Consider the following 24,741-nt stretch of genomic DNA (forward strand, 5'->3'; position numbering starts at 1 on the left):
TGAGCAGGCTCAAGTGTTCCAAGGATTGAGCTGGGAAGGATCTTACTATAGTAGTAGAGATTGCCCAAAAGACAGTAATCTCATGCAAAAATGGGGAGAGTGCCATGCTTTGGGCTTTATGTGGGGATGATGTTACAAAGGACAGGGTCCTGCAACCCTACGGATATTGAGGCTACTGAATAACACTGGTGAGAAAGGTAGCCCTGGTGTGATGGTGCCTCTCGGGAGAGGACAGCCTGGTGAAGGGTAAAGCCGAGCTCCAGGCTGACAGGGTTATGAAGGGCAACTGCTAAGAGCTGCTTAATATCCTAGATGCAGTAGCCTTTCTGTCATGAGTTTTCATGACTGAAAGACTTTGTTTTCATGCCATGGAAGTGATGCTTAGAGAAGTGGTTCTGTCTCTCAGACAAAAGAGTGAAAAAGAGGACTTCTCTCTCTTTATTCATCTATTATTTCTTGCTGTCCAACGTAAGTGCAGATTTATCCCAAAAATGACAAAAGAAAGATGTTATGCAGGGCTAAATGTGGTTTTCTTCAATGGAGGTAATAGTTTTAAAAGTAATGTAGAAAACATTAAAAATACTTGGTTTTATAATATTTTGTACCTCTTTTGCTTCCTCACCCTTCCATTTATTTGTGGTATTCATATTCTACCATATAGCAGTTTTAAAAATAATCCCCTGAAGTAAATAACATCAACCTCTTTTTTTTGTCTGTTTCCTTACCGATTATTGGCTGTTTTTTCAAACAGAATAGGGGTTTGGAAAATTAAATAAAGACTTCCAAAATAACAAGCTCCAGAAAATGTTATTTAATTTGTGGGTTCGTTCTGTTCTCTCCCCCTCCCCCCCCCTTTTTTTTTTTTTAAAGATCTTTATTAATTTAGTCTAGTAACTTAGTGCCTATATTAAATTAATCTAATAAAAGTCAGGGTCCTCACATAATGTTTCCCAAATGTGAAGCAGCATCTATTACATGAAGCACAATCTTTTTATAGTAAAATGTAAACCCGATATGTAGAATTACAAGGCATCAAACTGTTTGGTGTATGTTATTTAAGTCAAATACTTGAGTACAGTCATGCTGGAGGAAAGGCATGGGCAACACTAGCATTCAAAAAATTAAAAACTCAAACCAAGGTTCGTATATCAAAGCGATTTTCATCTGTGAAAGTACTCTGAAGTTCAGCAATTAAATCTTGTAACACTAACAGTCTTTCTATTGATGGTTACTCACATCCATTTTCTATAAACATTTTAATATATAATCATATGAATATCATATATAATCATGTAAATGCATAGTCTACATTAAAATCTGTGTTTTGATACAGATGTACAAGCCAGAAAGGCTAGATAAGCGTGTTTAAATTGACCAGCTCATAGATGCATTGTTACACCACAAAATTTCATTCTGTAAACCACCATTGGTACACATAGTTTATGACGGCATTTTAAAACAGCAATAGCAAAGACCTCCAGCAACTGCAGCAGTACAAGGGGCTTTGTGCTGCCAGAGCTTTGGGTAGCTCGGCCGTGCCTTCCCCTTGGGTGAAGGTCACCCTTTTGTGCAGAGCCCTGGAGTTGCACAAGTCTCATGAGCTGGGGTGGAGTGTTCGTCATTCGGGGAGTGTGGGTGTTCCTGTTGATTTGTGGATGTGTACATCACAGTGTAACCACATAGTTTATTCCTGTTCTCTCACTGAATTATTTATTGTGGACTGAAATGAGGAAGGAGGGGGATTCTTTTGTATTGGCATAAACACAGGATTATGTTCATTGTGTGCTTTCAATCACTAAATCACCGATATGTCAATTGGCATAATACAGTCTACCTCACAGGGATGTTACAAAGCTTAATTAATTAATGTTTTTAAAGTGCTTTGGGATCCTCTGACGAAAGGCGCTTTAGAAGTGCAGGGGAGGATTATGCTGATTATTTTTCCCATCTATTACCCCAATATGTCACTGATTAAAATTCAGTAGAATAATATAGGCACCCTTATAATGATGGGCAAAGGCAGTATAATATTTTTTAAATTTCCCTAAGAGCTAGAAAAGGCAGCTCAATCATATTATACAAAAATTAATATAATAAGTTGGGGTTTTTTTTAATTGTTCCAGTTGCTTTTTTCTCCTTTCTGCTTGAAGAGTCATTCCCTTTGCTGGATTAACAACGATAACTACAAATTATGCCTTTATGTTGTTACAGTTTGATGATATACTACAGCCAGGGTACAGGTTAGAAACACAGGCTGAGTTATTACGTACCACAGGGTAGTGATTTCCTGCAAACTGATTTATGGAGAAATAATTCTGTGTACTTATTACATGGGACAGGCAGGTTTTAATTTCTGCAACAAAGCACAGCTGAACAAAGGAAAATTACATGCTGTAGCATAGGGACAAGATGCCTCTGAAGAGGATAAACAGATGCAATCAACGTCACAAGAGCCTACCTATCGTGTAGGGGGGCCCTGTCAGTAGTGGCTGATAGATAAATGGCTTGATGGTCCCAGAAGCAAGGTTTTATTGAGTGTTTCATTGAGGTCTTTCATTTGGAATTGTAAAAGGAATCAAAAGTGTTTGGGTGCTAACACTAATCTGCAGTTTCTTCTCAGTTTCTGTTGTGTCGATAAGAGCTGCTGTTAAAAAGTGAGGTGTTCAAACAAAACTATTTGATTGAACTCACAGCAAATGTGGGTTGTGTTCTTCACCCAGCCCTGTGTTTGCAGCTGGCCACTCTCAGGCTGTGGTCCTGTGATGCAGGGGAGTGAATGCTAGGACACCTAGTACAGCTCTGGAATGCCACAGCCACGTGAGGCATGGCTCTGGTCTGGTATAACACTGCAGATTCAAATTTGCTCAACACATTTTGAAGGAATAAATATAGCTCAGAAGATCTTGTGCTGGGTTGGGCACTGCCTATACCCTCAGCCTTTCTAAAGCTTACATAAACACCGTGTTTGCTGTGTCTTGACTGTAGAGTCAGGTGCTCTTGCCGGAGCTGGCTGTAACTTGTACTGCCACAGCTTCCAACATGTGAATGAACATAGAGCTGTAGTGTAAGAAACAAGCTCTGCACTTCTCCAGTTTCCAGCCTGACTGTGTCTGTCAATCCACAAGGAGAGCAGTTGTCTGCTTTAATACCTCACCCTATATGAGTCTCAGCAGGTTACATTTGCTTATGCTGTAGAAAATGAGAGTTCTTGGTGTTGCGCATCAGGTATTCCAATGGTTTGTCTGCTTAGTGTTGACAAGTGCTTTTTGTAACAATATTTGGTAAGGAATCAGTATTCTCTGATATCCTTCTTTTTCCCCTTTAGCCAAAGAACACAAAATTTCTTCTTTTTCCCTCTCTACACATATTTGGGCAAGTATTACTCAGGATTCGTTTTGTAGCTGTCTCCAGAAAAATGTTAAGGTGGGGGTGGTGATGCTAGTAAAAACTTCCAAAATGTCCTTCTTTTGATCCTGTGACTTAATTTTAACCCTAGCAGATTAGCATTTTAAATAAATTGCATTAGTCCTGTGTGACCTACCTACAAGTATCCATTTAAGATGTAACTCAGATATGCTCATAATTTGTGAAAGCTGAAATCAGGTGTATAACCATGGTGGGAGCTGGGGATAGTTCGTGAAGGGAGCCAGTGACAGCATGAGGCGTGTTCTGGTCCTGTTTGCTCTGTTTAGCTGCAAAAAGGAATTTGGAAAATGGCCCATTTTAAGAGTTTGATCTTACAGTAGTGATGTATTAAAATGTCCAAGAGATGCCTCAGTACTTCCCATGGGACTATCCAGATAAAAAGTTAACTGTGCAGGTGACTAGGAGATGCAGGAGCCAGACCTCATTCTGTTTGTGACCAAGAAGTGTTATAGCTAGACTATGATATATATATTCTAAACTGGAGATGTGTCATGCTTATAATGAGTGTATTGTATGGCTATCTTTTGGTTTGCAAAGACAAATGAGGCTTCTAGGCCATATAGGTAGATTATTTTCTGGGACAGTATAAGCTACTTAATTATGAAAAGGGTTTGCCAGCTTAGTTGTATTTTTCTAGGAAAGCAGCTTTTTGCCTTTTGCTTTTGTTATGCTCCTGATTAACGTAGTTATTCTAGAAGTCTGCTTTAGTCTCAACCTTGCATCCATTCAGTTCACATCTCACTAGGGTGGAGTTCCAGGAATAGTCCCAGTGCTTTGGATGCATCACTCTTTCGGGTGATACTGTAAAATAAAGGTCATGAAGATCCTGTGACAAATTCTGCTAGGTATAGAGGTCAGCCATGAGGTAGCTGGTCAATTCTTCTGTTCAATGTACTGTTCTGCTCTGACTTGTGTAGTTATCACTTTCTTCTCCAAAGAGGCTGCATTTTAAATGAAACTAAATTGACAGCACTCTGGCAGAGTGGCACACCATTGGCCTAAGTGCAACGACAGCAGTGAATTGCAGTGGTTGTTATGTATGAACCTGACACGCGAGCTCACAGAAGTTTGTTGGTAGTGTGTCCTGGCATTCTTGTGGTTAAAGGGAGTTATGCAAATTTTAAACTAGGTTACTCTTTTTTCCCCTATCTGCATCTTGATGAAGCTGAAGCTTAAACTAATAAAAACCTGTCTGTAGAAGGACATGCCTTTCAAAAACCAACAGCCAGCATGGATAGAGAATCTCTTCTAAAATACATTTTGAAAAAAAAAGATTCTTTTGAGAAAACTGTTTGGTCCATTTATTGTCTTTAATTGACTTAACTGGCCTGTGCTGCATTCAGCCATTTCTAGATGAGTTCTTGAGAGCTGTTCTAGTGTACATCCATTTATTGAGTGTGTGCAATTTTTTGAAATCTGTCGAACTTTCCCTTCAAAGAACTCTTCCAGGAAAAGAGTCCCAAAGGATCATTGATGCTGGAAAGTGAACCAGACTCATTAACAAAAGAGTTTTGTGAACTCATGAAAGATGTGCTTTTGGATTTCTGAGCAGTCTGATATGCTGCTCACATAATTTTGAGAAGGTCTGGAGCTGACAGAGGTGTGATATTCCTGGAGCAGTAGTATATTCATTAATATCACAGTGACCTTTCTCATTCCAGTTCCCACTCCCAAGTCTCAGTTGTGGCAGGATAAAAGCTCAGCCAGGCCAGATAAAGCGTGTTCTTTAAAGGCCTGAGCTGTACCATTTGGAGTCAATGAGAGGGACAATGAAAAATGTGTATGTGGAAGTGACCCCTTGCTACCAGGCTATTTTCATCTTGGGGTTGCTGTTACACTAGAAACACCCAGTCCTAGATGAGAAAGGACCTTTTTAGGGGTAAGATTTGGTCCACTCAGATTTTCCTGAGGAGTCATTCAAAGATGTCTTCTAGCATGCAGAGAATACGTTTGCTCAACAAGCTGGCATCATCTTCCCAAATGCAGCTCAAGAGTTGCCTTAAGTACAGTGTTGGTGCCATGAAATAAACCACCTGTGAAATCTGCTGAGGAGCTGGATGGAAACCATGGCTTCTGGCTATCGTTTGGACCAGCTTAATGTGCTCTGGAAAAAAAAATTTCACACGTCATATCACACCGGCTGAAAAAATAGCGTACATCAGCAGTGCTGTAACACAGAGTAAAGGACTCACAGCAGGTGTTAACGTGCAGAGGCACTGAGCATTATGGTAACACCTGTGTTTGTCTAAATCCAGCCAAAACAATTTCCTCTCCAGTTGTAGAGGAGGATTAAAAAAAAAATTCAACCTAACTTCCAGTAGTAGCAGACATTTCCTGTAAAGCAATTTGCATAGTATTTCCCATGGTGCACTCTGGCTGCACTGTGGTTCTTCTCTTTAAACTTTTTTAGTCTGGGGACACCTTTGGTAACTTGAGTGACCCCCGACCATCTCTTTGTCTCTCATCAGCATTGCCAGGCCCGAGCAGTTGCAGATGGTGTGCTCTCTGAGTGCTTTCCTTAATTGAATGAAAAATAAAGCCTCTTGTAAAATATTACCAATTTAGATGTGACTTATGGGGCACATATGATGCTTATTTTTTCAATTACATGAAAACTTGGCGTGGTTAAACATAGGAAGCCAAGTGTACTGTGAAGCTGGTATAGATTTCTGGATTTTTAGGTGATTTTGCTTTAAATTATTATATAGCAGAAGGGGGTGAAGGAAGTCAGCAGCTAAACTGTGTTTTCCCAGCATGTATTTCACTCAGTGGACCCTTGATGCTCATTTCATGACTAATATATGCTGTACTATATGCATTTCTTGTTGTCACCAGAGATAACATTAAGTAAACTATCCCCTTAAGAAAAACAGCTTTTCTTGGCAAGTGGAATATGACTCAAGGAGCCAGCACTGGAGACATACGGTGCTGTGAATGAGTGCTGTGTGTTACTCTACTGGATCTGAGTCCAGGCACTATTTATACTGCAGCATATTCAGCACCAGATTGTTAAATCTTAATACTGAAACAGTGCATCATTTAAATGTTTTTGTTCTGTTTATGTCCCATTTTCAAGCATTGGATATCAAGCAACACTTACTAACTTTTTGTTTCTTTTGGACAAGATCTCCCCTTGCCAAAAGCTTTCTAATCTGCTCTTGAAATATTAGCCTATCTGTACCAGCATGTTATAGTGAAACTTTGTGCCACTGAGGATGAACTAGGTCACTTACAGCTTCTTTCAGTATGTGGTGATAGAATAGCTTGCAGAGAAATACATCAATGGTAAATGTAAAGATTTAAGTGCTACCAAAAAGGAGTTGTACTAAAATTATTTCCTTTTCAACCTGTGTAGGAATGGGGGAAAAAAATATTCCATAGCAGGTATTTCACGGGCTCATAAGCATTGTGTTCTGTTATTGTCTGTGCAAGAAGCTTTGTTTCACTGTTTCAGAGGTGGTATTCATTTTATGATCATGTTTGGGAGATCAGGATAAAAGGTCTTTGCCATTTATTTCAGTTTGATTAGGTCCAGAGCTGGTGAAGAACTGGGAGTAGAAAGTGTGAAGGAGAGGGTTGAAGTTTCTTGGCATCACAGCATCCTTCCAGATACCCAAGGAGGGTTCTTGGAGCTCCTGTTATCACAGAGGAAGTAGTTTTCTCATGTATTAGTGTATTTCTGGCAGTAGAGGTTAGAGATGGTCTTTTCAACGATCAAAAAGTATATAATCAGACCTCAAAAGGCATCAGTTTAAATGGGAGAAAAGGTGACTGGTATCTTGTAGGGCTGTGCTAAGAAAAATTATGTGAGTAGAACAGTGGGGCAATGGAAACATGGTGGAGGAAGGAATAAGAGGAGTAGTTATGATAGTGCAGAACAAGGCCGAACTGCTTTGCTGTCATATAAGATGGCACTGTGGCTTTCTTTGTTTGGCATCTTCCTGGAAGTCATTCCTGGGTATTAGTCATTGTTTTTGGTGTGGGTGGGCCCTCTGAAATTGTCTAAACAGAAATAATACCTCTGCACCAAATGGTTTACCATCCAAGTTTACAGTCTTTGTGACAAGCTCATCCAGAAGAGGTGATGATCCCTATTAAAGAATGAACAGAAGTAGAAATAGAACTTACAGCATTCTCCCCCGCCCCCAAAATGCTATTTTGGATCTGCGGTCAGCAGCTTGCAGTTGTTTTTTTCACAAAGAAAAGCAACTGTCTGCCTAGTGCATCTTGTAGCTGGGAGTGAACTCTTCCTGCTTGGTGGGTTTCCAGTGCCCTCCATCCACACTGGGAATTGTACCATGCTTAGATTGTAACTGTGTGCTGAAAGCCCACACATAGGAATTTTCCTGTTCAAGTCAAAACCAATGCATTTATTTACTGAAGGGTTTTGTAGACTAAAAAATCAGGACTATAGAGTATTTAAAGCTCGTTCTAACTTAGAGAACTAGGCTTTAGTGGGATGATGAGAGATGTGAAGGGAGGAAGCCTCCTGTGCTTCCTTGAAGTAATTTAAGAGCCAGGAACATGTCAGCAACTCTCTGCTAAGAATTTAAAATCTATTCCTACTCTTCTCCATTGTTTGCTTCAGCCGTCAGTTCAATACATCTTTTTGAACAAGACTGCAATAAATCTCAAGGCAGATCTTGAATCTCATGAACAAACAAGCTTATCAAAGGGTTTAGTAAATCACTAATAAAATACAAAGTATGAATTTTTTGTTTTCTTTTCAGGAATAATCAAACTTGGGAGGTGGAATCCCCTCCCTCTCAGTTATGTGACCGATGCACCAGATGCGACAGTAGCCGACATGCTACAAGATGTCTATCATGTTGTGACATTGAAAATCCAATTACAAAGGTGGGTGTTTCTGAACATCTGTCCTTGTCTATTCTCTGAGCTGCTCTGTCGATTACAGCGTTACTACAGAGATTAGCACATCCTGTCTTCATTAATTTCTGGGTTTTTTTGATGAAATGAAAAAAAAAAATGAATAGAAGGGTGGGTCACCTGGCAGCTTTTTGATGCATGTTCCAACTGATTTTGTATGTTTTTTGAAGTAGCAGTATGGTAGCAGAGAGGGAAGGGGCAGAAACTCAGTCAAGTAAAGATACAGGATCTTTAAAGGCAGACCTTTCCACAATCCCTAATTTAATGGATTCTCAAGGCCTTATTGTATCAAAAGAATAAACTCCTTGCCTTTTTCCAGAGGCTGCATTGTGAGAATCCTGGTCTTCTACTCCCAGTTGCTGAGATGGGGAGCAGGGGACTTTTTGACTTTCCTTTTTTTCTTCAGTGGTCTCCCCAGTAAAAAGACTGGAAGATTAGGAAGGGATGTGTTAACTGCAGCTCCATGTGGCTTTTGGAAAATATTTTCCTTCCCTGAATGCTAACAAAAGCAAAGCAAAGCTCCTGACACTGATTAGCAAAGCAAAAGCTCCTGACACTTTTACACTTACTTGCCCTCCCTTCCACTTTTTCTCCCCCTTTCTCTATCAGACTTCAAAAGAGTCCTCAAATAGTTACTGAAGTCTGCATAAGGAGTTGTGGCAGGTCCCTGGCAGTGTATGGTATACTCTAGACCTGCTGGTAAGCCTACATTGCAGAGTCTGCTGTAGCTCTATGGCCAGGATACATCAGAGGAAAGAGACAAAAATAACAGACAGCCTGAAATAATTTGCCCACAATTCTTTGAAGCTCGACTTGAACAGAAGAGGGGTCTATTGGGACGTGTGTGCGTGTGCTTTGGTGGCAGGTACATACCCTCCAACTGTTCAGTTCAGTTTGGAATTTGGAAGTAGTTGGTGCTTCACTGATGTTAACCTCCCAAACAGCAACATTTCCCATTCTGTCTCTGATGGGGCTTGGGGTTTCCTGTCCCCACTAACAGGCCTTTTCATGGTTTTATATACTGTTATCATTTCTCAGCTAGACTGCATCTGTGCAGCACAGTTGTAAAAGAGCATCTAGAGCCTATAGCTACTATAAAACTGGAGTGCAGTAACTCATCTCCTCAGAAGTACGACCTACCAGGAGTCCATGTAGCCTAATGTCACATCTGTATTACTGGAGGGTATCAACCCAAGATCAAGGTCTCATTCTTTATCTTCAAAGTGCTTGAATGCCTGGATGCCATGTAAATAAAAGATAGCCCATGAGTTTGAGATAAAGATGGTCATTGACTACTTGAACTCCTCAAGCACAACTGAACTTTCAACAGTGAGGGTAAAGCCAGACTGTATAGGCAGAAGGCAGAACTGCCTCAGAGGTTGATTGGATAATGTGTATTAAGTCTCTCAGGCATGAATGGCAATGACAAGCTTCTCCCACCTTTCTGATGTGCTTCTCAGGTCTGTGCCCGTGTATGTAGACACAGGCCCATAAGCTTGTTAAACTAAAAGAGGCACAAGTCACATGAAGACAAAAGCTTCACTACATATGCAATTCTTGTAGAATGAAAGTGAGAATGAACTACATGTGACAGATGTTGGGCATATGGCTTAATGTGTTTCCAAAAGGCGCTTGGATACATCAGCAGTGAGGGCAGTATAAGAACCTGTATAAAATTAAATTCATTTTTCAAAGTCTTGCCTCCACACAATGAGGGCCGTTGCTGTTTAGGGATTTTGTTAGTGGCAGTGTGGCATATATGTTTATTTTTCTATCCCAGCAGGAGTATCTTTCTTTGTTTAGACAGGATGGCTTTATCCAGCCATGTCTGGGGCTTGCTTTACGCAGTTTCTTTGCTCTCCACCAGGCCCCAGAGGGAATGGTTAAGCATGCTTGTAATATCATAGTAGGATTGGCTGCTATTCCTACCGTGTCCTGTCATTCTTTTGGTTGAGCTACATGTCTTCTGTGAGTCAGGCTTGGTGAGGAGGGGAAAGATGGGAGAAGGACCTTGATGGGCTGGCTAAGCAGGAAACTCCAAGGTTGTGCTCACTGCTTAAAGATCTGTAACACTTGTATGCAAAGAGTAAGCATCTGTGAAGGTGATGTTTCTACCTACTTTTTGCTTTCTGTTTTAACAGTTGTTCAAAGTTGGAAGACTTGCCAGCAGAGCAGTGGAACCACGCCACAGTTCGCAATGCCTTAAAGGAACTGCTCAAAGAGATGAATCAGAGCACATTAGCCAAAGAATGCCCTCTCTCACAGGTCAGTGTTTTTAACAGACTTAGGGAAAGCCAGATTTACAAGATCTAAAGCTCATATTTGTTTAGTAAAGGGCTTAGACTAAATTTCATAAATATCAAATCAATTTCTTGTTTTCTTTAGAAAGGAGAAATTCTAATTAATATGAAAAAGAGTATCTTTATACCACGTTTCCAGGTCTTTATACCATGTTTCCAATGGGTTGCCAGGTGGAAATTATGAATGAATTGGTTGGGGTTTATCCTGCTGTTCAAAGAGATGTAAATTCTTTATTTAGATCTTTATGTGAACCTTTTGCAATAAGACTAATGATCCTCAAATGCAAGATCTGAGTGGCTTCTTCCCACTTGCAGAGGCCTCCCTCCCCCACTAACCCATAGGTAGCTCTCATCAGCCTTCAACTCTGATAAGAAGTATGCTGTTTTAACAGTTGTGCCCCAATTTCTAGGAGACAACAACAAAAAATGTGTATGTAATTATGTTAAAAAAAGAACAGAAACTCAGCCTCATTCTTCATGACTGCTTTATAAACGTCTGTGATGTCACGTCTAAGACACTAAGACATAGGTTCCTACAGATACCGTGAGCTCTATTTGTACTTCAGATTGTCATAATGAGAGATTTATAAAATTTTCATGACTGAGTCCTCCTTGCCTCTCAGAAAAAAGAGAAAAACACTTGAGCATCCAGACCAAGTAACTTTGCTAAGAGTGAAAAATGCATTGCCTTCTGAAAACTTAATTAGAATCATAGGTTAATCTGTTGATTGTATCTTTAAAAAGTCAAAACATCAGTAAGCCCTGCTTGCTAAAAATCTGTTACTTTGCTAGCCTGTATCCAACGTTTTTTTCTCCTGTGGTTGCCTGTTGTGCATTGCACTACATGTTCATCCTGCAATGCATGATCAGATGCCTCCGTGAACTAAGAGAATTCTTTCTATGTATAACCACAACAAATTTGCCTCACTGTGTTATGATTACAACTCCAGGGAAAGCGTAGAGGTGAGATTCAGAGCAGAATGTAGGTCTTTGCAATTGGTAGGAATCACGTTCCTCATCTTCCTTAGCAATGTGGGGTCTGCAGAACCAACAGGAATGAAAAGGCTGTGCAAGGAAAAGCCATGTAACTTGCCTTATTTACTAAAGGAATAGCAGTGACTCTAGATATGCACAGAAGTGTAAGTGCATTGAATACGAAAGTATTTTTCTTTTCACACAGTTTAAGTGTAATTTCTTTAAATAGAGTTATCTGTGGAATCTGGTCAGCTAATGATGATTGCAGCATATGGTTGTCTCTGCCTAGTCTTCTTCAATATCCAGTGTAACTAAACCATGCATCATTTCATATGCAGAATTCATTTGTTGTCTGGGTCTTTTTCCTCCCACTTCAGTTTCAAAGCCTACCAGGTGGAAATGCTGCAGTTGGTTTCCTCCTTCTATAGCCTCAGTCTGAAATACATTTACAAAATTACTGATGGCAGAACTGTAAGCAGCAAAAATCCTTGCCCCAGTGTTTGTTTAGTGGACAAAACTAAAAGAAGATCCTTCTGTAAAAAATTGAGCTTGCTTACTTTTAAGCACAGGTGTAAATGACCTTGAGCAGTGATTAACCCTTAAACTGGGACTGCAAGAATGCAGCTTGTATTATTATTTTTATTATTATTGCCATAAAAAGTTTCAGTCTCTTTTGTTTTGGCTCACCAAATACAGAAGATATGATGGAAGGTTGTATAGGAGCTGTCTATTACCATCATCTGAATATGCCTCTAATACAATTCCTTCTCCCAAATCAGTTTTAAAAAAATATCGTGCCAAATGTGAAATGTCATTACAACCCCCTTGTGGTTAATATATTATTGACAGCAGCAAATTGCAGAGTGGTCTCTTAGGAGTCCAACTGCAGAGTAAATGCTGCTGTTTATTAATGTGTTCACAGTGCCTCAAGTACAGAAGTGGAGAGGGGCAGCGCGGGGAGCTCTCGCTCCCGCCAGTGACGGTGCTCCGTCTCTGGTTCTCGGTGCCCAAGCTCTCCATGCAGCCCAGATGGGGATTCTGATTGCCACTAATGGGAAATGTAATCATTCACTTTGATTTAAAATTGTTCTGGTTTTTTCTGCTAGGTGTATTATGTGGCTGCAGCTTAGCTACCCTTAGCATACGGCTCCTGTTCAAACAAATAAATCCCAGTTAACCAAGCTGGGGGGAAAGGAGGGTAGGTGGGGGGAGTGTGTGTGGCAGAAAGAAATCCAATTATTTCAGCATTTCCATCTTTGCATAGAGACCTCTGTCTTCCCTGTATATTGTATAACTCATTTCAGCACTGAGCATGTGTGGGTTTTTTTTTCTGGAGCAAGATTTCTTGGGATGTGAGCATGTCCCATATTTTTCTCCTTGAACTTACTGCACTGGATTTTCTTTATGTGGATATTTCTTAGCTCCTGGTCTAAGCAGTTTTCACTGCACATGGCTATCATGGCCACACACATACCAAATGTATCTGCTACTTCATATAATCTATTCCTTCTTTAAGGATTTTCCTAGGAATAATATGCATTATTTAGAAATTTGCAGTTAATCAGTGGGGGTTTTTTGCCACTCTCTTCTGAATGGATATTTATGCAGACTCATGAAGATTCATAGCAGAAATACCCCTAAGGTTCCTTTACATTTAATAGTGAGAATATGTAGTTCGAAAGTTGTTACGGTTCTTTCCCTTGCTCTACTGTCAAGCAGTTGAAGAGAATCTGTCCTGGGATTTTTCACCAATGGTTGATTTACTATTAGATTTTACTATTTAGTTTAAGCTTTGCTTTCTCAAATAAAGGTTAATAGTTTAATATATTCTGTGATATTTAATAGTCCTACAATTTCAGTAATGTCGATTTGCTAGAGGATTTGGTGGATGGAAAGAAAAAAAGGGAAAACCAAAATTGTTATGTAGACAGAGCTAAACAATTTCCCCACCCTTTCTTAGTAACTGTAAATTTAACTAAAGTGACATTGAAAAAAAAAAAACCCAAGTTATCTCAACTCAACTTTGTTCAAAATCATTCCTCAGCAGAGGCTATCTCTGTGTCAGGCTTTCAGAATACTATTGCTTGTTAAAATGACTTAGAGCAAGGGAGGATTTATGGGGAGGAAATTGCTGCTGACTGCCACAATGCTAGGTTTATGTCTCAAAATATTGATTTTAATTAGAAAATTGAATGTCAGTTTTAGAAATTGAAGCTGCTGCTTAAAAAGGCTCTTACTTCATAGCCTTCAGACTCTACTGCAGTGCACCGTAGCAGCCTTTGAGTGGAAAAGTTAAAGTGAAAATGCAGAAGAGCCTTTTTACTGAAAGTGGAATTACCTGTTGAAGACTGAAACTAATCTGCACCACCCAGTTATCTTAATTTTCTCAGTTTTGCTCACATTTTTTAAATCCCCAAAACTCAAGCATTCAGGAACAGCTGGAGTCCTGTGATACTGCAGTGAATTGGGTGGAAGGCTGGCTAAATCTGGAGGAGGGAGGGGATGTTTTTGTTTTCAAAGCATTGTTAAAATTGAGTAAGCCAATGTGTAAGCCTTGTAGCTTTCCAGAGATGGCCAAGATCCCATTTTGCACAAGAGCCTGCAGAAGCTGGTGGGCCAGAGCTTGAGGCTACGGTAAATAGCTTGTTCGAGCTGAGAGATCATCCTCGCTCTCACATCTCTGTGCAGAAAGGTCATGCAGTGTGCCAGGGCTTTTTCTGAGCTTTGACGTAAGTGAGGAAGGAGGGCATAAGGAAAATGTGATTTCTGGGGAAGGTGCATTGGCTCCCATGTGTTAGTGGTGGTGTTATATTGCATTTCCTTGCTGGAAATGTACCCATGCTGGGAAATTTGACCCTGGAAGAGTTCAGAGGGGGGAAAAGGAAAGTGAAATGTTGTTAAAAAGATGCCTGCTCTATAGAATGGATGAAGGGAAAAAAAATAGAAAGGAAGAACTACCAGTAACAAGGCTCTCTCCCACCCTACCAGCACAAGTATCCGGGATATAAAGTATCATTTTTATGGGTATCAGGTGCTGCAAAACCAGTCTGCACCTCTCTGCTTCAGCTGGCTTGTACTAAGAGTTGCTTATAGGGAGTTTGCGAAGAATAGACAAGAGTGGTGGTGAAGCAATATTCAGTTGTTGAGCTTTTCTCTGGTTTTTGGCTGTTCTGTATTGTAGTATGTATAGTTCCCTTTGCTCTGAATGGCACTGTTAATTTCGCTTTTGGTGATTTTTTACACAAGGACTAATCACACGTTTCTATAAATTATATTAATTTAACTTATTAGCCTAACTGTTGTTCTGCAGCGAGTAGCACGGATGTTCTCTGATTCTTGGCTGTGTGGTCTTGCTGCATTTGGAAGCAGAACAGAGACATCTGAAAAGCATTATTTGGATTATGCATGCTGAAGCATCTAATCTTACCTTTAGGATCTGGTTCCTAAATCATGCTTGTTCTCACCCGGGTGCAGTGAGCATGTGTTCCCCAGCATGGCACCGCCTGTTTTTATGCAACTAAAGTTTAGATATTGTAATATCATAAGTACAAAATAAAGTAGAAGTGCCCCCCTCAGCTTGAGCCGCAGGTCTCAGTCTAGGTTTGTACTACATATTTTTTATATTATTATGCAAAATAATAATTATTTTGTAATTTTAATTACAGATGAGAATATAGAATGGAGAATAAAACCAATTTTTTCTACTCATCAGACACTTCTTTTGGTTGTAAAGTCACAAATGGATGATCATTGTGCACTCGCATGTCATTCACCTTCCCTGGAAAGGATTTCCAATTGTGCAAGATATTTTAAAACACTTTTTGTCTTTCTTTCTGTACTTCCAGAGTATGATTTCATCCATTGTAAATAGCACATACTATGCCAATGTGTCAGCAACCAAGTGCCAGGAGTTTGGGAGATGGTACAAAAAGTACAAGAAGATTAAAGGTAAATTGATTTATTTTTTTTTGTGAATTTCCAAGTTCTTGAACTTTTGCTGACAGTTTGAGATTATTTGCTTTAAGTAAAAGTGGTAATAAGCTATAATAATATTAGTGAATTTGTCTACAAAGAGGGCACAGTCACAGCACATTTGAAATTAAATCTGATACTTTACAAACAAGGCTGGCATGAAAACACGGGCCACTTAAAATTATGCTTAAAATATCCCATTTAGCTGTGTTGAAAGATCAACTGTGTTTTGAATTAAGCTAAAACGTTTTGGAAAAAAAAAGTTCTAGTATCTCAGGATTTAATTTAAATTGCTATTTAGATTACCTTAGTTGCATTTTAATCATGAAAGCTAAAAATCTGTCTTTTTAAGTTACATGTGCCCTTTCTCTCTGTTTTCAATACTGCAAAGTGTACTGGCATTCCTGCATGTTTTATCATGTGAAATCTGGATACCAGTAGAGGATTTAATACCTGACTGTTAAGAGATGTAGCTAAATAACAAGGTTCTGCACCCACTGAAGTTAAGATGAAAACAGCCCATTGTATTTTTTCTACAATGAAATTGTATTAGTTGGTTAGCAGTGAATGCCTGAGGCAATAAAATTATTCTACATAAGTTCAACCCACTCTCGCCACTGAAATGTCTGATCACCTTCTAATAGTACATGAAGTGATGTGACAAGCATCTGTCTTGTGTAGTTTGTTCTTTTATTCATCCTTTTCTTTGAGAAGGGACTTGTGTGTGTACTGGACCATTTATTTTGGTAGTTTTTTTGTTTTAAAACATGCATGTGCTTTGAGCAGGAGTTTGGGGACAGTCAAAAGTTTTTCCACAATACCAATTTGCTCCTCTCTCCCCAAATGTCCACCAGCCTTGGAGATTAGCTTTACCCTGTGATAGGTTTTTGCATAGTTTTTCTCTCCATTACACCCCTGAAGGGAAGATTCATTGTCTGAAAGAAGACATAGGCTACTTTTGTTGTTTCTGTCTGTGATCCTGTCAGTAGCCAGGAAGATCATAACAGGACTCACAAGCATTATGCAGAAGTAGTGTAATGTCCTGTCCTTCTTGAGAAGCCATTGTATTTTTAGTCTCATGAAGATTAACGTCTTTCAAAAAGAGTCTGCTGTCTTTTTCTCTTAAAAGGCTGAGCTATGAAAGGTTGCTTGTTTAGTTTCCACAGGACAGACTAGAAATCTGCATAATAATACCATAAAGAGTCTGCTGCTTGAGTTAGGAACCCATGAAACAAAATTGCATAAAATATCAGAATAAGTTCCGAGGCATCTGGTTTTCCTCTGCACGTCTGGCTTGTGCAGAGCATACCTGTAAGATGCTCAGGCCTGGCCTGTGCAGTGATTAGATTTTCACCAGGGGGAAAAAAAAAAGGTTTTATGGTAACATTATTTGTGTCTAGGTTGTTCAGGCAGAAGTGGGGTAACAGTGCAGATGAGGAAATGGAGGTATTGCTTTTCACCTGCTAAAATGATTTAGGCTTGAAGTAAGGATGTTGACTGGACATTTTAGTACATGGTTACCCACATGCTAAATAAACTGGATAGTTTCTTCTCTCTCTAAATTGCCATTGTGTGACTCAGAAGTGTTTCTTTTCTCTAAATGGTGTCTCTTAATAAAAGAATTTTATTCGAAGTGCTCTAACATGTCCTCTTGGTTAAAAAACAATCAAAGGAATCAAACAGCTCCAAGGTCATCACCGTTCGCTTTTACTTGCCATTCTAGGAGAACAGAGATGGGCTTTTTTCTTTTTCTTCCTTCTTTTTTCCAAACTGGGGAAGGGTGCCAGTTGCAGAGGCACTGGAAGCCCTTAACTGTAGTGTTCTTAACTGTAGAGATGCCACTACAGCTTCTGAGTGTTTCTAACACACTGCTGTCTTCCACTTTTTTCCATTCTTAGAGCATTGAATTCTTTAAGCTCTTACTTTTTTTACTTAGTAAGTGCACAGTTAAATTGTTAAGTGCAGTAAAAGCAGAATGAGACCTCAATCAAGAGGTCAAGGATCCAAACCTGAAGAGTTTGCCAGATAACTCTGTATCTGTGCTATTCAAAGAGACGCAGCCAGTCATTGCTGTTTGGAAGTGTATGTGTGTGTTAGTAGGAGGAGAAAAAGGAAGGTTAAGGTATGTGTGAAGTAAACACAAGCTGCTATAAAGCAGTTCAAGTAGTGTTGATTCATCAACCATATGAGTGGGAGAGAAAACAAAGAGTCTATGGCAGGTACAGTGGTGCATGGAGAATAAACAGCCATGCAGCTTCAGGGCAGTAATCTAAACCCCATGGAAACAGGAAGACTTCTGCACTTCTTTGGGTGGTTTCAATTTCTCATCATCTCTCTTTCCATGACATTTTGTTTCTTTTCAGTAGCCAGATATTCCTACAGGACAGCCCAGTTAGTATGCAAAATCAGTGACTTGAGTTATATGCTTCAGTCATCACATACTCCTTTAATAATAATTAAAAAAAAGGACTTGGATTTTCCATGACGGTGGATGGATGATGCAGCAATTCATTTTTTGGGTTCTAATCCTGATAGACTGGGTAAAACTACAATTTAGAGTCTTTGGGAACAGCACCCGTATCCATGTGTAACTCTAGAGCTGGTTATTAGAAAGTAAAAGCATAAAACAATTCACATGAGCTGTGGTAAATGCAAAATAGGAAGGGGCTTCAAAATAACTTTATTGATGTTGCAAACTAAATGCAGCCTACAGTGTTAAATGTGTTTCCTATTATCTGCTAATGTCTGTTTTAATAAAACAGTGGGAACTAAATGGTTGCTTCTTAATCAAAACCATGATTTCCTAAACATAAGCTATGTGATTCTGTTACAAATTGCCACATATAGATCTCCTAGGTCAAACTTTTTTCCTTTCTCATAGAAATAAATAAACAGTAAAATAATTATACACTCTGGAAGATCAAAGTAATTACAACTGAAGCCAGGCAAAAATAAAAAGTTCTCTGGAAAAAAAAAAGCATCAGGTTGCCGAGTGTATAGTTAATGTTTAAATAAATATAAGAAAGTGAACAATCAATAATTTGATCTCATTAGCAACAGATGTAAAAGTTGTACACAAATGGAATTGTATCAAATCTCAAGTAAACATTCTCAGTGTGCATTCTGTTGAACTCACCGAAGAGACAGCTAAACTATTTATGCTTGTAATTTAAAAAAAGTTTTCAGTTAGTTCAGCTCAGCATGGTAATTTTGCCTTGTGTCAAGATGATGCTAGAATAAAATTCTGCTTGAATTTTTTCTCCCACCCCACCCCAGCCCCTTAAGGTTTTAAGACATTCACAGTTTATTCAGCGGCACGAGAGTTAGTATACAGACAGATTTGGGAACTGGTTGGTGTGAGGATGGAGGCTTTACTTGGTAGCTTCGGATATGTGTGAGGACACGAGTGGGTTTATAACAGGATGTCCACTCTTTCCAGTGTCCTTGGGATACAGGTATATATTTGAAGGAGAGCTTATATTAACACAGTTCTAATGGAAAATGTACAGTGGTTGGGAAACAAAAAGCTTACAGTTCTGTGAACTTTCTCTTCCCCTCATGGACATCTGTAATCATTTGGGGTGGTAATTAAGCTATCTAGTTTGCATTGTAATTTTGTTCAGAATACGCACCGTGAACAAATTTAATATTACTATGTGAAGCTTTTTAACTCTTTTTATTTGCTTTTTTATTTTTCTTCTTTTTGAGGGATGTAAGGCATTTTAGTACACAGTTGTGTGTACATGATGGGGTTTAAGTGGTTTAAACCCACTTAAGAATCAGAATTCCCCCTTTTCAATACAAGTTACATATTAATTGATGACAACTATACATCAGTGGCTTAGTCCAGTGATTCTCAAACTGTCTTTCTCCTGCTCACTTGCATGGGGATGCTCCTGTCAATCTGAGAACTGGTCATCCAGTTTCTCTAGATGCTGAACTTGCTGGAGCTGGGAGAAGGTATTCAATGTTGTAGAAATCCAGGATTTGAATAATTGTTTAAGACTTACATTGGTTCTTAATTTGATTAACAAATAGATACAGAAATTAAAATAATACTTTTTAAGTAACTGTATTTGTGTATATAAATATATATGTATGGAGAGAAGTATTTCAGAACTTTGTCATGCAACTCAGATCATTGTCAAGGGATCAAACTTGTACCTGTTACCTACTCATTGCCCAGTGTTTTGGGTTCGTTGCATTTCAAATATTTTTTAGCTTTATTTCTCAATAGATATTTCACTTCCAAGTGTCATGCTTTCTATTTTTATCAGAAGGACTATCACTGTATCAGAATTCTTTCACAACTGAAACTCTTAACTGGTGTGAATTTTTTCTTTTTGCCTGATGACACAACTTAGCTTGGTGGGAGGAAGTTAGGAAGGCAGAGGGGAGAAATAAATACATTGTGAATTTAAAAATAAAAAGACATATTTTCTTTGTCTGCATATTAAGAACATTTCATCTTTGCTCCTGCCATCAGAGGCTGTCAAAATACAGCTTTCTGTGGATGTGAGTTTTGAGACTGTGGCTGTCTTAAAGTTTTTGTGGAATGATGAGGCTTTTCAGTTTAAAGGAGGAGAGCTCAGTTATTTCTATTTCAACAGATCAGGAATGTAAGAAAAAGCTTTCCTAGCTTCCTTAAATTGAGAATCTGCTTTGACTGCTCTTTGATTTTTCCAGTATTACTGATTTGTTGTTTGTGTGCTGTTTTATTCTTGAAAGTATGTTTGCTTACTTCCCGTAATGGATAGACAGAGCAATCTGTTTTCCTTATAATGTGTTCTAGAGGCTGTTGTAGGTTGAGAGAGGTTAGAAACAGGATTCAGAAGGGCTCCCAGCTTTCTTATTTCCAGGCTGAAGGAACCCAGGATTGCAGCACAGTGATAATGCCAATGTGAGTCTGGGGAAATTTGTCATCATATGCTTTGAGGAATAGTTTTTAATTGTTCCTCTGAAGCAGATGTTGTAGAACCCTCATGAAAAGGCACACCAGATCCTTCCCAAGCAGTATTTTTCACTTTTAAAAATATCCTGTTTATTGATACATGCATGTGTATATCTCTCTCTATGTAAATAGAGGGGTTTATATGTATGTATGTATGTATATATATGCATATATATATATTGACCTTTTGCCTTTTTAACTAACAGATTGAGGCAGAAATGTTATGTTTTTTAAGAAGAGATCATTTCATGTCTTGTTTGGATATTAGTTGTGGCTCTGGCACTAAACCAGTTAGGGTCATTCAGGTCAGCTGTGTGGCTTTTGACATTACTGTAATTTTTCCTTTGCTTACTTTTACAGTCTTGACTGTGTATTTATTTCACTAAAAATAGGACTTTCCTCACTTTCTTAAGGATAAAGGAAAGAAAATAACATCATTTGCAGGCAAGCTTTTCAGCATGTAGATAACAGGCATGACCTGAAGATCATCTTTGACTCAGAGACATCCTCTTAGTCTGTGGACCACTGTGCTATTTTATGAGGAGAGTAGTTCATCGGTTTGCACTGATCATGGGGAAAAAGCAGCATCTCTCTTTAAGTATAAGTTTAAAGTTGTTAAGATTCAGCAAGAGTTATAGACCCCTCGACTGCTGTTTTCCACACCCACATTGGCATTTTGTATTTTAGCGTTGTCCCTGATGTTAAGTGCCAGTTTGGGGGATTTGTGCGTGTGTATTGTTAGGAAACAATTTACCCACTGCAGTGCGTTCCAGGGGCTTTATGAGTTGTGGCCCTCTTGGCTATTCCTCTCTGTAAAGAGAATTAAAACACACCCTTTGAGGTTTTTTTTAACTTAAACTTAACTTTTATCTAAAATAAATCCATGTATGAATTTCAACTTTGCAGAATGTCTTTCTTGTCTTCTGGCCGTTTTGGAGCAGTGGCTCTCACTCTTAACAGTGCCTGTGTCGTGGCAGAAGGGTATGTGCGGTTAGCTGAACGCCATCTCTTGCGCGTGCGTGTGGCTGGCGCTGCAGCCACTGCTGCTTTAGGGAACATATGTCAGTGCAACAAAGGCTGGAAGTCTTTCTGTAGAGAAACTGCCTAGCCATTTGTCTTGTGTCTTGTCCCTGCCGTGCAGGGACATTTTACCTTTTTTACTTAAGAGATGTGGAACAAACCTGTTCAAATAATGTCACTCAACTTTATGGTTTTAAAATGTGTCCTGTTCCAAGTACAGTGCTTTTCTCAGTGAGGACCAGTTGTGTGCTGAGGCTGGGACTTCTGCCCAGCCACTTTTGAATTCTTAGTAAAGAATGGTCATCTTCATTTTCTAAAAAGCAAATACTTTTTTTTTTTTTAATCTGTAGAATCTCAAAATGAATTGTCCTTCATATTTAAAAAAATATTTTTGTGTGCTGCCAAATAGTGACATGTCAGCACAAAAGGAAAAAAGTAAGTGTTAGTGGAGATTAGATTGGAATGGGAGGAAAACCTGAAGCTTAGGTACAGGCATAAGCTTTCCTGGTGTGAAAGCTGCAGTGTAGCTGTCTGTGATCCCATGAATTTAATAGAATACATAACTCTCAGAGCAAAATTGAATTCTGTTCATTCAAAGTATCTGAAGAGTTTATATGTCTGCCTTAATGATGTTTGTGTTCTGTCTCAATTCCTTTCACCATCTCTGATGCTATGAGTCAGGAAGAGATGCATACGTATCTCCTGGAGGGATTGCACAATTGTCTGGGTATTCTAGGAGGTTTGCACCTCCCTCTTGAGGTGCCCACAAAAGGTTAGTACTTAAATAGCAGGACAGAATTCTGTCACTGTAGCTTGACAGGAAGGGAGTTATTTTTATATCAGATGAGAACATCAGTCCATCTAAACCAGTACTCTCTGGTTCTCTCAGTACTCTCTCAGACAGTTCTGAGTAATGTTTGCCCTGCTTCTCCTTTTCCATTTCACCTGACCAATATTCATGCATTAGACCAGGTGGTCACTAAAGCAGCTTCAATACAATGCTTTTCCCTGCCAGATGGATCTGGCATGTCCTGTCTCCAAACGACATTAACATTATGAAGAACTGAGTTCATACTTCTATGTTCCCTCTTGAACCTGTACAGTAACCCAAAAATAATCTAAAAATAAGATCACGGGTTAAATTCTTCTCTTCTGACAAGCATCTTTGAAAACAATGCAGTCCAGGGGCAGCCCATGGGAAGAATATGACTTACTATGTTTAAGCAGAACTGACAGAAGACATGTTAGCATCTCTGTGTCCCAAGGGATGACTTGGATCTAGTCTTTAGGACAAGGGAAGGAGAAGGTCAGCTGCACAGAGTCAGTCAGCAATGTTAGTACACTCTGCTCAGTTCATCTGAAACTGATGCTGATCAAAGGCCCACTTTTAATGATGGTTATTCTAAATACAAAAATAGTGATTCGTGCTTTGGTGGGAACTGAACAATTTGCAACACAGTGAAGAGCAGACAATGGCCTTTCCTGTCTGTTTTCCATTAGGCTTGGATAAAGGCCTTTGCTACCCACAGCCAGTGGCCAAACAATTTCTGTATGTGCTCTATAGCTGTTTTGGGGTTATTTACTATCCTGCAGGAATAGAGGAAAGGAAAGGTTTTAAAACTTAGAACTTCTTATCAAGTCTGCCTCTCCAGTCAACCTGCTTTTTCTCCAGTCCTGATTGCAGAAACAAATGGCCCAGGCAGAGATCAGACAGTGAATGAAGTCAGTGAACAACTTCGGGTAAATACGACGATTAGATGTTTAATGAAAATGAGACTCCTCAGACCAGCCCTTTGCACTGAAGTGGTTAAGTGGGCTGTGATTAAAAGAAATAAGTAATTACCCTAATTATAGATTAAAAGATACAGAATTACCACTTTAAAAGCACCTCCTGTGCCCTGGAGTGGTTCTGTTATTTGCAAAGTGGTAGTTCATAATTATGCAGCATAAGCAAGAGGGCACCCTCTCGGTGTAGCGCAGCAGCCCTGTCTGTCCAAGGCGGAGGGTGGTACTGTGCCAGAGAGTGCTTTGTCCCCCAAGCACAGCTCCAAAGTTCAGGTCTTGCTCCAGTGAGTAGGATGGTGCTAAGCCAGGAGAAACTGTGGGAACCTTTCTATCCAAGCTTAGTGCAAGGCACACCAGAGTTCACAGAGCCCTCCCTGCTTGGCCGTGACCACCGCTGGTAATGGCTTTTATGATCACCAGGTTTTAAATAATAAATAAAACAAAGAAGCAAACTCTGAAGCACTGGAGAACAGCCCTGGGTGGTGACATCCTGTCACAATTGAAGCATGGCAATTCTGCCGGCTAGTAACTTATTACAAAACGTTTCTTTACCAGCCTCTTCCTACTATGGGGCAAAGTGCCCGTATGCTTGTGGACTGAAAGGTTCAGGACTCGCTGGGTCATGGGTGCTGGCGTGTCCTCTGTGTCCCCACTGTAGTGCAGTACTGGGAGATGTGTTACGCTCTTGCTCTCCCCGCCGCATCCGTTATTGTGCATAGGAATTTGGTTTCCAGTGCTGTCAGTCAATTCAGTGCCGCTCATAAGCTCTAAATGCCCCACAGGCTGTTTGTCAGAATGTTCCTATTAACAACTCAGTGAAAATAAAGGGTGAGGGGAAGGGAAGGTGGAGAAATAAATCTTATTTTAAATCTTTTGAGCTGGTTTTATTTCAAATGGAAAGTTGCATGCGGACCACCCCAAGCTATTGTGCTGTGGACTGTGTCAGCTGCTTGACTGTGCAAGGAAGATTTGGGTAGAGGTTAAGAGCATCACACAGGGGAAGGGTGCACTGGATTCCTTTTGTGTTGTATCCAGGAAGTTTCTAACTCCGTATGGAGTTGAAATACATTGACACACGTGGTAATCATTATAAGAAGAGAAAGGAACATTGAAATATGACAATTTGCTGCTCCTATTCTGGGGATTATGTTGGTTTCTGACTGTCTTGTAGAGGTAGTGACATGTTGTAGGGGGGTAAATGAAAATGAAGGGCAGAGGCTATCCTGGAGTGCTCTGAGAGCTGCTGGCTGAGCTTAGCACAATACCTGTTGTCCAGACACCTTGTATCTGCCTACCTGGTGTATGGATTCAGAAGGGTTGCTCTGAAATATAACAGTAGTACCGTTGTACTTGGTTTAAAAGAGGTCTTCAAGCAAAGAGCTTCAGAATCGTATACCAGGCAGTGCAAGGCAGGGAGAAAAGGGA

The 24,741-nt window shown here is 39.6% G+C and overlaps 1 protein-coding gene across 2 annotated transcripts in view; it reads left to right on the top strand.

Annotated features, from left to right (window-relative positions):
* The window catches only part of SATB2 (SATB homeobox 2), a 131,331-nt gene that overhangs the window by 48,628 nt on the left and 57,962 nt on the right, over positions 1–24,741 (top strand). For both annotated transcript variants that reach the window (XM_074828315.1, XM_074828314.1), the window contains exons 3-5: positions 8,157–8,283; positions 10,455–10,578; positions 15,434–15,536. In XM_074828315.1, coding sequence (XP_074684416.1) covers positions 8,157–8,283; positions 10,455–10,578; positions 15,434–15,536 — 354 coding nt within the window. The remainder of the gene's footprint in view (positions 1–8,156; positions 8,284–10,454; positions 10,579–15,433; positions 15,537–24,741) is intronic.

This window comes from Strix aluco, chromosome 6, assembly GCF_031877795.1.
Source record: "Strix aluco isolate bStrAlu1 chromosome 6, bStrAlu1.hap1, whole genome shotgun sequence".
In the NCBI taxonomy this organism is placed as follows: Eukaryota; Metazoa; Chordata; class Aves; order Strigiformes; family Strigidae; genus Strix; species Strix aluco.